Source organism: Pipistrellus kuhlii, unplaced genomic scaffold, assembly GCF_014108245.1.
Source record: "Pipistrellus kuhlii isolate mPipKuh1 unplaced genomic scaffold, mPipKuh1.p scaffold_m20_p_18, whole genome shotgun sequence".
NCBI classification, from domain to species: Eukaryota; Metazoa; Chordata; class Mammalia; order Chiroptera; family Vespertilionidae; genus Pipistrellus; species Pipistrellus kuhlii.
In genome coordinates, this window is record NW_023425493.1 from 13,310,783 (window position 1) to 13,323,712 (window position 12,930).

At 50.0% G+C, this 12,930-nt stretch overlaps 1 protein-coding gene and 1 pseudogene across 1 annotated transcript in view; both read left to right on the forward strand.

The window, feature by feature from the left end:
• The window catches only part of SMYD2 (SET and MYND domain containing 2), a 45,307-nt gene that overhangs the window by 8,394 nt on the left and 23,983 nt on the right, over nucleotides 1-12,930 (forward strand). Inside the window, exon 2 of the mRNA XM_036442490.2 lies at nucleotides 10,006-10,069. Within this exon, the coding sequence (XP_036298383.1) occupies nucleotides 10,006-10,069 (64 nt within the window). The remainder of the gene's footprint in view (nucleotides 1-10,005; nucleotides 10,070-12,930) is intronic.
• LOC123652569 lies at nucleotides 1,311-4,041 on the forward strand (annotated as a pseudogene).

The window sequence follows — 12,930 nt, forward strand, 5'->3', positions numbered from 1 at the left end:
TCAATTGCAAAGGCGTTCACGCCAGCACAATAGAACAGAAGGAAATCAGATCTCTTCAAGACCTCTCTGAAGGACAGAAATCTGCAATTTAGCAGGAAAATAATGCCAAAAAAGTCTTGAGGGCACAGGAAACAACTTATCTTTCTAGTTCATGCGTTTGCTGAGAACCCAGCTGTGTCCCTCAGATTCTCCTTCAATCAGAAATTTAAAAATAGTGTGGCGCTCCTTGTGCCAATTTATTAACATAAAATCTGGTGGCTCTTGTACACCAAGTGGAAGGTTTCAGTGGTTAAATGGAAATATTGTATGCATATTAATCAAGTGGATTAGCTTAGCTTTTACGGGAAGGAGTGCATCGGAAAATTCCTAAATGCTTATCTGTGGCAAATGTAGGATGCCTAGAAACCAGAATGAATGCTTGCCACGATAGCTGAGACAGCGGTGTGTATCCACGCGTGCACGGTGATGTACAGTGTCCCCAGGACTCATAATGTCCCAGGAGGAGAGAAGCAATAGGCCAGCTCATGGGAGAAGGGAATTTCACACCAGGGCTTGATGACACAGGCCTATTGGGGGGGGGGGGGGGGGAGGGGAGTGGAGAGGAGGAGGGAGATGGAGGTGGCGAGAAAGTCTGGCTGACCCATGAGAAACAGTTTTTCATCTGAGCCAAATTAAAAAAAAAAAAAAAAAGTCAAGGATTTGAGGTCCTGGCTCTTGAGAGGAGTTAGGTTGCAATCTTTGACAAAAAAATGGAAAGACCTTGGACATTTCACTTGGGTCTGTGAGTACCAGGGAGGACTCTGCAGGGCTGTGGGTCCCGCCCCGGGCTTATATTCTGCTGGTTGTCCTCACTGGGGAGATGTTGGTATAAGAAACACGTGCAAAATCTCTTCTCCATCAGTCACACACATATGTAGCAGAGCTGTCACCGCAGAACCCGCCCAGAATGGCCCTATCCTGTTTGATCTTTCCAGAGACAACAGAGCAAAACCGTTAGGTCATGCGGTGGACTCGTGGGTAGAGGAGGGAACTTTGACCTCCAGCTGTCCCCAGCTGGAACCAGAGTCCACCCCCACCCCTCAGGCCCCACAGAACCTGGGGACATAACCGGAACTTGAACACCGGGACCCTTTCAGATTCCAAGGGTCCCTTGTCCAGGAAGATCCGGTGCTGACACCCCTTTACCATAAATGGCCAAGTTCCAAGGTCCTCCAACTAACACTTGTCCCGCCAGCCTGTTCCCTCAGCCCCTTAAAAACCCTAAACCTAGTCCAGCGAGCAAGGTGGGTCTGAAGCACCATTATGTCTCTCCCCATGAAGCGCCCACCTCATCCTATCCAGCGTTATCTCTCCCTGCTCTTTTACCGAGACCCTAAACGCAATCTGGGTGGTCTTTCTTCATTCCTTTCCCTTTATCCGTGTTGTTCTTCCTTCCTCCTTTGTGTAACCTAGAAGGCCCCGTCCAGGTAAGGCCTTCTTTCCCTACGTCTGTTCATCCTCAACAGAGATCCAACTCAACTTACATCTCTGTTATGCAGCTCCCTTTTAAACATTCCAGCCCACACAGCTCTTAATTTTATTTATATATATATATTACCAATTTTCATTCTTCTATGTATATTGATTAAACACCCTACTGCCCCAGCCCTGTGCTGTGACCCTGGGGATTCTGGGGTGATCAGGACAGCATTCTCTGTAGGTGCCCTCCCTGTCGTGTCTTTAACGAGCACAGTCCCAGGAGTAGCTTTCTGCTGTCAGTTCAGTGTCATCTGAATCATCTTGCCTGATGTTTATATTAATCACTGTCATGAAAGTAGGGCGTATTTCCTCAAAAAGCCCCGTTTTTATAAAAATACTATTCCCCCAGAGCCTGACGCACTACCTTACACATAGAAAATAATACTTTCTGAATACAATTTACTTGGCTAAGGTAGATTAACGTACTTCGTCTCTGCCTCATGGACAAGGTTTTATAGTATAAAAAGGATCCTTTATTCAGAAATCAGTAAGGATTGAAAAAAAAAAAATTCTGCTTTTCCGCAACGGGTTTGCAGCCAGAACACGGGGGTCGTGAAAGATGCATTTCAACATCGTCATTATTGGAGACCCAGATTCCCGCAAGCCTGCCTCTACTGGCAGCAGATCTATAGATGTGGGGGGATCGACAAAGAACCATGGGAAAGTTTGACAAGGAGGACGCTGCTGAGGTGGAGAAGGGCTGCCTGGGTCTCGGATAAACGGAAGTACCGGATCCAGCCGGCATCACAGGTCCTGGAGGTAGGGCTAGGAGGTTTTAAGAGAAATAAAGACAAGAGAAAGCGGGACTTCAGGAGGACTGCTAGTCCATGATGAGACTGCAGTAACTTTATTAGTTGCAGGCGTACATTTATGCGGCTTTTCTGGGCATTTCTCCAAGTGCCCCTTTCCCAGGACTAGGCTGCCCGACAGCTCCTCAAGACATTCTTGGAAAAGATACATAGAGCAAGCATCTGGCTAGATATCATTGAGAACAGCCTAGCTGGGAACATCCAGATAAGTCGTGCATCACACGCACTCCCTAACAATGGGGCTATGGTCTGCCCTGTCCCTAGTTGACCCTGAAGGCTTAGGGGAGAGCAGGTAGGCGTCCCTACCCTATGCTCCATCCTTGCCCTCGGGCCCCACGGAACACGGCTTCCCACACGGAAGGTTGAACGTGAGCGTGGTATCACACTGACGGCTCCCTGTGGACATTCGAGACCAGAAGGTATTGTATGGCCATCATTGATGCCCCAGGTCACAGAGACTTCATCAAAACCATGACTACAGGCCCTTCCGGCCGACACACTGAGCGGGAAACAGCTGATAGTTGGTGTCAACCAAGTGAGTTTCACGGGCAGAAAGGATATGAGGAAATTGTTCAAGAAGTCGGCATCTTCATGAAGAAAAGGGGCTACCCCCCAGACACAGTAGCATTTGTCCTAATTTCTGGTTGGAATGGAGACGACGTGCTGGAGCCAAGTGTTAACATGCCTTTTGGTTCGGGGGATGGAGAGTCACCCGTAGAGATGGCAGTGCCAGTGGGACCCACTGCCTGAAGCTCTGGATTGCATCCTGCCACCAACTCTGCATCTGCCCCTCCAGGATGGCTACCAAACGGGTGGCGTGGGCACAGTCCCTGTGGGCCGAGTGAAGACTGGTGTTCTCAGTGGTGGCCACTTCGCTGCAGTCAGCGTTACAACTGAAGTGAAGTCCGAAGGCACCGTGGGGTTTTGAATGAAGCTCTTCCTAGGGACAGTGTGGGCTTCAGTGTCAAGAACGTGCCTGTCAAAGATGTCGTGGCGATGTGGCTGGTGAAAGCCAAAATGACCCACCAGCGGAAGCAGCTGGCTTCACAGCTCAGGTGATTATCCTGAGCCATCCAGGCCAGATCAGCGCCGGACAGACGCCGGCATGGATTGTCACACGGCTCGCCTTGCTTGAAAGTTTGCTGAACTGAAGGAGAGGAGTGATCGTCGTTCTGGGAAACAGCTGAAAGGTGGCCCAAAGGTTTTGAAATCTGGTGATATTGCCATCATCGATATGGTTCCTGGCAAGCCCGTGTGTGGTGAGAGTATCTCGGACTGCCCTCCTCTGGGCGGTTCTGCTGTTCGTGACATGACACAGACAGTTGCTGTGGGTGTCATCCAAGCAGTAGTCAAGAAGGCAGCTGGAGCTGGCAAAGTTACGAAGTCTGCCCAGAAAGCTCAGAAGGCTAACTGAATGAATAGTACCCCCAATCCCTGCCACCCCAGTCTCAATCAGTGGTGGAAGAATGGTCTCAGAACTGTTTGCCTCAACTGGCCATTTAAGTTTAATATAAGAGACTGGTTAATGAATACAGGGCATCATAAAAGCTTCAGAAGGAAAGAAGAATGTTTTGTGGACAATTTGGTGGGGGGCAGTTTTTTGTGTGTGGTGGGGGGCAGTTTTTTCAGTTATTTGTTTTCGAAATCAGTACTTTTAAAAATAGTTTATTGATTTTTAGAGAGAGAGGAAGGGAGAGGAATGAAGAGATAGAAACATCTAAGAGAAACATCAATTGGTTGCCCCCTACTGTGGAGCCCAAACCCAGGCATGTACCTTGACCAGGAATCAAACCATTTGTGACCTCGTGGTTCATAGGTCAACACTCAACCACTGAGCCACGCTGGCTGGGTGAAAATCAGTACATTTAAATGGAAACAACTTGATCACATATCAGTCACATGCTTTTGAAACCCATTAAAGTTTAATGAGGAGGAAAATAAAAAAGAAAAATGTCTGCTACAACTATTTAAACAATATCTGGTGAGTTTGAGTTCTCAGGGTAAAATCCACAATTAGGGTAGTTCACCTACACAAATTGGCATCTCGATTAACGATTGTTTGTGTATAGAAAAATAGGATGAGAGGGTGACCCCTCTTAAAATTCTTCTGCAAGCAATTGAAGAGGTACGTTTTCTTGTTAGATTCATTGCAGATCGCCTGTTTGTTGGGCAAGGAGCTAATACTCATGTCTGGCTGCAGAAGGCCTGACTATATTCTGGGACTCACGCTTAGCATTAGGTCAAAAAGGTATTTTCACACGTTGTTTTTTTTTTTTTCCTACTCTGTGGCCTGCATGCTGAAGTGAGGAATACGGTGAGGAGCGTTTTGAGTTTTTAAATAGTTAAATTTATATGACCTTGGTTTCGTCCCTTCCCTTGGTATGTCAACACCTGGGTGTTATGGACGTTAGGGCAAACGTGGTCATAGGGGAATCTAATATTATTGGTGTTCCAGAGTATTAATGATAACCTCTGACACCATTCGAAGAAATGTTACTTATTGTCCGTTTATTTATGAGAGAACTGAGATAAAACGAAAGGCATTCATTGTTTCTCTCCTTTTTGACTTCAGTAGGCGACAGAAGTGGAAGATAAACTAGGAGGGGGAAAAAAAAAGTGTCATTCTGATCTCCCACAAAGGTTAATGAAGTACGTGTTTCCAGAGGCAGATGCTGAATATTAAAGGGCACATCCGGTCGTGGGGCAGGCGTGAGCTGTTAGGGCTTTGCAGGGCCTACAGGATGTGGCTGGACCACGTGCTGTCCAGCAGCTGGAAAGAGCAACTGAGTGTTCACTGTGGGCTCTTCCTTTTTCTCCTCTATTTCATGAACTGCTCTTTCTAAGGCAAAGGTGAATTCCATGCCGGCCAAAGCCTGCATTAAAACAAATCCTAAATCAGTAAATCAGTGTCGTTTTTTATTCATTTTTCTTTGTCATTATTTTTTTTTTTCATTTCTGAGCTTAGCCAGAGCCCTATTTATAGCACTCTTTGGCTTGATGGAGGAATAATTGGCAAACACCGCTCCTAGGTAGAGGGTACGATGGTATCCATTGTGGAAGGAGGACTGAGATCAAGATCATGAACACATCACGGCACAGAGTTAACTTTTTTTTGTCTGTGCGGTGAGAATGCCCACACTCTACCCTCCGCACTTTCAAGTACACAATACTTTATTATTCACCGGTAGTCCCCACGCTGTACATTCAGTCCTCAGAATGTACCACCGAACATGTGTACCCTGTGACCTACACCCCCTCCATCCCCCGCAGTGTCATCGTTTTGTCGCAAGGCCAGCCATTCATCGCCCTGACCACCAAAGCCCGCTTTCTCCTTGTACATCCAGTTCCTGTTCCTGTCGTTGGGGAAACCTATTAGTTGCTCCCTCACTGCCCTAAATATTTCCCGCCTCCCCCGGGCCCCGGGCTCCAACTTTTAACAAGCCTCGGAACAAAGCCGCCTGCGAAGGGGAGGTTCAGCGGGGCTCCGGGAAGAAGCCCCCCTTGCCCCCCGCCCGTGGGCCCGGCGCCCGGCTCCATTGTGGATTAAAGTGACAGGGAGCATCTTTTACTGTCACACAAAACCCCGAGCCTCCGTGTTATCCTTGGTCCCCCCCTCCCCCCACCACTAGGATTATAATAGGGTTCTGCCACAATCCCTCCCATTTTTGTTTCTCTCACATAAAAATTTACTGGTGCAACCTCTCTCCCCCCTCTCTCTCTCTCTCTCTCTCTCTCTCTCTCTCTCTCTCTCTCTCTCTCTCTCTCTCTCTCTCGGTGGGAGGCTAACTTTGTTTCTGATTGTCTTATGTCAACCCCAGGCGCAGCGATATTGCGCCGCTGGGCTTTTCTCCTTTTCTCTTTCCCCGGCCAGACGGGGCCGTCTCTGTTCCCCAGCGCACACTTGCCACTTCTCCTGTCGCCGTTAGTTAAAAGTAATTGTGATCGCAAGCCCCCCTCCACGCCAGGATCGTTTCTTTCATGGCGAAACCCACCCAGCATTCGTTTCAGTCTGGGACGCGAGGGCTCTTAGGGGATCAAACCCTTTTTCATCCAGATTCCAGACCAACAGCACCCGCGGCCACGCGCTAACTAGCGGGAGTTGTTAATTACGTCTCTAATTACAGCTCCGTGGCTTCCGAATTTTTAAAAGCGAGAAAATTAATCACTGCCGCGCGTCTCCTCCAGTAAAAAATGGCAGGAGCGTGCCTTCTAAGGTCTGTTCCCGCTGCTTGTGATCAGATCAGGCTTTTCCTCTGGCCTTCCTTTCCTCCCTTTGTGGACGGAACCATTCCTTACGTTCAAAGAGGTAACAGCAGGGTGAATGTTTGCCCATAAAACAAAGGCTTTGCAAACATAAATCCTGTAAATATGAGTCTGGGTGAGATCATCCTGAAGATATTCCAGTAGTTGATATCATTTGGGAGGGGGGAAAAAAAGAGTGAAGGCTAATTAAACGTAGAGTCCTAGGACATGGCAGCTTGTGTTTTCTCACTTAATTTTCATAACAAACCTATACGGCAGAGCCTGTATCTCTATAGTGGAGGGAACAGGTTCAGAAAGGGTCAGTAATTTCCCCAAAAGCACATAGCCCCTCAAGCATCAGAAAGAAAACAGGACTTGCTGTACTCATCCTCAATTGTGAAGTGGTATCCGGAGGCGTGGAGGCGTGGACAGAAAGCTGAGGCTGTCGTCTTAAAAACTCACTCCCGCCTGGCTGGCGTGGTTCAGTGGTTGAGCATCGACCCTTAAACCAGGAGATCACAGTTCGATTCCTGGTCAGGGCATATGCCCGGATTGTGGGCTCAGTCCCCAGTGTAGGGTGTGCAGGAGGCAGCTAATCACTGATTCTCTCTCATTATTTATGCTTCTCTCTCTCTCTCTCTCTCTCTCTCTCTCTCTCTCTCTCTCTCTCTCTTCCCACACTCCTTCCTCTCTGAAATCAATAAAAATATTTTTAAAAAAAACAAAACAAAACTCACTCCTGGCTTCTAGAATATTTTCTTGCCATAGTTAGAAAACGTGGCATCTGCCACTCTGTTCTTAACCAAACATTCACCCAGCTGAGACCAACGAGATGAGAATTTTTGGGTCCTACGCCAGGCCCAGCGAGGCCAGACTGAGACTCTCTGGAGATGATTGGAGACTTGCCCTTCACTTTCTTTGAGTTGCACTCCTTTTGGGTTGTTTTATATTTCAGTTAATTCCCCCAGATGACCTTTATGAACTTTGAGGGGAATTTTGTTTTCTTTGTTTTGCAGCCTTGCCCCAAACCTGGACATTTCTGATCAGGTTGTGTGGCAAATGAAAGATTCACGGCTGCGTCTTCTGTCGGCGCAGAGTTTATTCTCAAGGCCTCGTGTATTCCTCCGGTGAAAGCGAATATCCCATATGAAGTTTCTCTTCGGCTCACCTTCTCCGTCAGCAATAGGCAAACGCAGGCTCTCTTCCTCTCTCTTCCTTTCTCTCCCCAGCACATGCTCACACCATGCGGGGACCACCTCAGCAAAGTTTAGTCTGAGTTTCAACCACTCGGCTTAAGAAAAGTTTACATCTCCCCCTAGTTCACGGGAAGAACCGAAGCACACATTGGGAGAATTTCAACAGAGCTCCCTCTGTAGGCCCACCCTCTTCATCTATCGATAGAATCGCTCAGACCAGGTAGACCAAAGCAGATTCTTTTGCTTTTCGCTGTCAGTAACGGGTTCCTTTTCCTCCTCCTGTGCCGGGAGGATCTGTGGCATCTCCCCACCCAGGATGCGTTTGCAAACACTTCTTTTTGGAAAGGATTTTGGAAGCCCCCTCCCTGGCTTTGCCCATCTTTGCTCTCCCTCCCCCTGGCACTTCTTCAAGGCACACAGCCCCGAGCCCTTGCTTCCATGTCACTTCGTGCCCTCTTTCCCTAGATAAAAAAAAAAAAAATGCAAGACGGCTCGGACCTCATATCTCATTTATTTCATCTTCCAAAGTGCGAAGTCAGAGTACGGAGCCCTTGAGACGCAACCTCGGGGGCATTTCAGGCCAGAGGATACACTGGGCTGAACACGTGGGTTCCCTGGTGAGCCGGTGAGATGTGCAAACTCGGAACATTTATTTATGCCTCAGCGGCAAGATGTGCTTTTCTCCCACCCGCGCTGCAGGCGGCTCCCGGGAAGCCAAGTGCTGTCATGAAAACGGCAGGACAGCCTGCTTCCTTCCCACCGTGGGCGCCTGTTTTGGATCCCATGGGAGCTGTGTGGTGACTGCCACTGGCTGCTTCTGCAGCGGGATTATGCACATTCTAGAACCCGGGCTCGGCGAGGGGAGGAGGGTGGCGATGAGGTGCTGCCCTCAGGAATGCCCCTCGTGGTGCTGGCATGTTTTCGGGCTAGCAAGCCGGCTGCAGCACCGAGCGTGCGAATCAGTGTGCTTTCCAGACAGTGGTCTAATGAAAACCTTCTGGGGGTCCCCACCTCCAGACAATCGTTTCGGAGTTCTGTCCGTGTGAGGTTTAATTCAGTAGCTTCACAGTTTTTTTAAAAAAGCTTTGGCTTGCCCTGACCGGTTTGGCTCAGTGGATAGAGCATTGGCCTGCAGACTGAAAGGTCCCAGGTTCGATTCCGATCAAGGGCACGTAGTACCTTGGTTGTGCGCACATCCATGGGGGGAAGTAGGGGTGCAGGAGTCAGCTGATGGATGTTTCTCTCTCATCGACATTTCTAACTCTCTCTCCCTCTCCCTTCCTCTCTTTAAAAAAAATCAATAAAATATGTTAATAATAAAAAAATTTAAAAAAGCTTTGGCTTATCTAATGCTCATCAACTGCTACACACGCAGCAGCTGGAAAGCTCCCGTGACCCTGTCCTTCCTGGGAAGCAGCTAGGACCCCAGTGCACAGGGAGCGTTGGCCGAATCTGGAAGAGGCAGAACCGCTCAGGAGCTTGCTGACGAGGTGCCGTAGGGACCAATCCCAGCCAGTTCCGCTGTCCTCAAGGATATGCCCCCGCTTGCTGGGTTGCATTGTTTTCCAGCTTCCCCTTCTGGACCTTTGGATGATTGACACAGGCAGTCTCATGTCCTGCATCCCCGGCGTCTCCTAAACAAGAAAGCTGTCCCAGGGGCCCTTTCCCCCTCCCTGTGTGGGAGTCCATTCTGTGGGAATCTGTACCTATTCTTCACTAAATCTCCACCTTTGCTATAAAAACAACAACAACAACAACAACAATAAAGCTGTCACTCACTCATCGGTGTGAGAGAGACACCTCAGTTGGTTTCCTGTGTGCCCCAGTCCTCCGTCTTCAGGATGTCAAACCTCCACTACGGTCTATGTCTGTCCCTCGGCAGCAGCTGAGGAAACTGGGACCTAGAAGCCTTTGAGTTGCCCAGACTCCTGAGTCCTAGGGCAGGTGATGGGTCCCATGAGCAGAGAGCATGGCCTCCCGCTCCCCGGAAAGTGCCCTTCACGCTGCCGAGGATGGTGCATGTCGGAGCGCATGCTCTTGGACCCGCTTGCTCCTCCTCAAGGACTGAATCTGGTCAAAACCTCCTCTGGGAAAAAACGCCACTGATCCTGGGGGAGGAAGGTATGGGGACTCTTGGCTCTGCTTCCCGGCCAGATGGTTGGGATTATTGCATGATAAATCAGTATGCGGCTTCGCGTGTCTGTGCCTCTCGCCACTACCGTGCCCTTTCTGTTTTTAAGGAAAGAAGGATTGTCCAAATGTGGAAGATGCAAGCAGGCATTTTACTGCAATGTGGAGTGTCAGGTAGGTACGGGGCCGCCTGGCAGGGAGGGCCTTGTTTCCGGAAACATCGGGGACCCCCAACATCCTTCTCTGGCTTGTCACGGGCTCCCCCAGCGCCGGAGCTGGAAAGCCGCTTGGTGGTGTGGGATGTGGCTGGATACCCCTGGGAGCTGACCCGGGACCCGGACAGTCACCTATGGGCGCCATTTATAGGACCAGGAAAAGGGAGCAGGAGAAGTGGGAGAGACACAGGGAGAGCCATGTGGGGCACAGGCAGGTGTGTGACCGTTTGCCCCCAAGGCCACCAGCAGCGAATGGAACATGCAGAGATGACAGATGAGAAATGCTCAAGTGCTGTCTTTAAAATGTTCACATCCTTCTAGCAGGCCGCACCCCTGGGCTGTTTGAACCCAGCCTGAGTCCAGCTAGACTTAGGTGAGCCCCTGGCACGGCCTTTGTTCAGACAGCTGGAGGGTGGCTGCTCGGAACTGGGACTGGGGCTGGGGCTGGGCGGGTTCAGGAGGCTGGCTGCATGCAGACCACGGGCATCTGGTTTGATGGAGAAGTATCAAGAGACCTGAGACTCAGGTTGGAGGAAGTCTTGTGGGCTCTTTGCAGGGTGGGGGTTTTGGGGGAGAGACAGTGAGAAAAACCTCGATTGTTTTCCTTCCACATGCCCCCGACCAGGGCTGGGGACCGAACCTGCAACCAAGGTATATATGCCCTTGACTGGAATCGAACCCAGGACCTTTCAGTTCACAGGCTGACGCTCGATCCACGGAGCCAAACTGGCTAGAGCTCCCCAGTCAATTTTTTCAATCCAAACCTAAAAAACACACCCTGGGACATGCTATGCTCTTCAACAGCGGCTCCCACTGATGGAGTGACGTGGTGTCATTCACATCCCGCCCCCCCACCCCCCATCTACTTCTAATCACCCTCGATTCCATTTGTTTCCTTCTCCTGTCCCCGTGCAGCTGCCTCTGAATGTCCCCAAAGAGCGATATTTAGCCATGGGAGAGGTTGCTAAGCCTTTATGTCATCTGACCGAGGCGCTCCAGCCTCGGTGGGCTCCTGCCAGAAGGAGGCCCGGGCTGTGCCATTGGCACCGGAGGCCACAGGCACAGTCCCCTCTCTGCGTCTCCAGGGCAGGATTCCGGGGCTGCCCGCCTTTGCGACAGTGAGAATGTACACGGCCGTGGCTGAGTTTGGAGTGGGCCTTCTCTCGAAGAGGAGAGACTGACCATACGTTGCTCCCACCAGTTGTGGATAGGACATTTCGTGGTTAGATGGAGATGTCGATGAGCCCTGGGACTTCTGTGATGTGGCCCAGGCCTGATAAGTTAGCTGTTTCTATATTTAACTTAAGCCTAGAAAAATATTGTAACATTACCTTCTGGGTCTCCAGAGAAGCAGGTAGTAAATCACACACAGTTCAGGGACTATATGACCCAGACTAGCAGGAGGCTTGGATCCCAGCTCTGCAGCCTGCTAGCTCTGTGAACTTGGCCATTCCAGGGACCTCCCTCCACCTCAGCGTCTTCCAGTGTAAACAAGGACAGTGGCGCCCGTTGTCGTAAATTGCCCAGGCCAGGTGATAGATATGAAATCTATCTCAACTGACAACTGTGTCCAGGGGCAAGGGCTTATGAAAAAATAATGTTATAATAATTCGGGTGGGACTGAAGTTCAGGCTTATGCTAAGAATAAGGCATACAGCATGCTTTAGATTTAAGGGGCTTGTTATGTTTTGTGTTTTTTTGTTTTTTTAACCTAAAAGAGTGGATGGTTCCTGAGACCTTGAGACCACTAATGGTGTGCACTGTGTGAACGATGCTTATTATAAAACGAGTCTTCACATCTCTGAATACCTGTGAACGCGGCATAAATAGGGAACATCGGGATGTGTGAGGTGCTGAGTCAACTCCGGGTGTCTGAAGCATAAGCTACTGTCCTGTCAGCCTCATGAGGTGGCATTATTTTAATGAATCATTATGGTCCACGTTGAGGTTTGTTTTTTGTTGTTGTTGTTTTTTTAATATATTTTATTGATTTTTTACAGAGAGGAAGGGAGAAGGAGAGTCAGAAACATTGATGAGAGAGAAACATCAATCAGCTGCCTCCTGCACACCCCCCCCCAAAGGATATGCCCCCCTCCCCAGGGGATATGCCCACAACCAAGGCACATGCTCTTGACCGGAATTGAACCTCAGACCCTTCAGTCCACAGGCCAACACTCTATCCACTGAGCCAAACTGGCCAGGGCCATGTTGGGGTTTTAAGGTGGCTCTGCGGGTTCCCCTGTCTTCAGGACCTAGTCTCCCAGATCTGCAGACTCAGAACCCCATTTGTGAGTACACAGTGAGGGGTGCCCTCTCTCGGGGGGTTCACATGAACCAGGCACACCAACCCGAGGGCCTGTTTATGCTTCACAGCAGGCAGCCTGACAGTCTCTGCACTCGCTTTCTGCAGTCAATTTGCACAGCTGGTTAAATCCTGAAGGGCAGCAAGGTTAAATCCTTGCCTGGGCAGCAGGGAGCCCGGGATGGAGAATGCAGTCCTGTGACTGTAAGCCATGTTCAAAGGCCTAAGGCCTAGGCAGCTCGCTGAGTTCAGCCTCGCCATGTGTGGAGTGTTCCCGCTGCTTGCCCAGTTCCTGGGCCGTGCACCCTCAGCCCGGGAGCCCGTCTCCAGGTCACTTTTCCTGTGCGTCTGCCAGGAATCTGGGGGCCAGAGGGCCCGCCTCGATGACCAGGGATAACCCCGCTCCTGAAGCCCCCGGTTTCCAGAGGTGACAGGCTGGACCTGACCTGTTCGTTTCCCTTTTCTTTCATCTGCCTCCTCTGGTTGAAGGAGGAGGCCGACGCCCATGGCTTTCCATT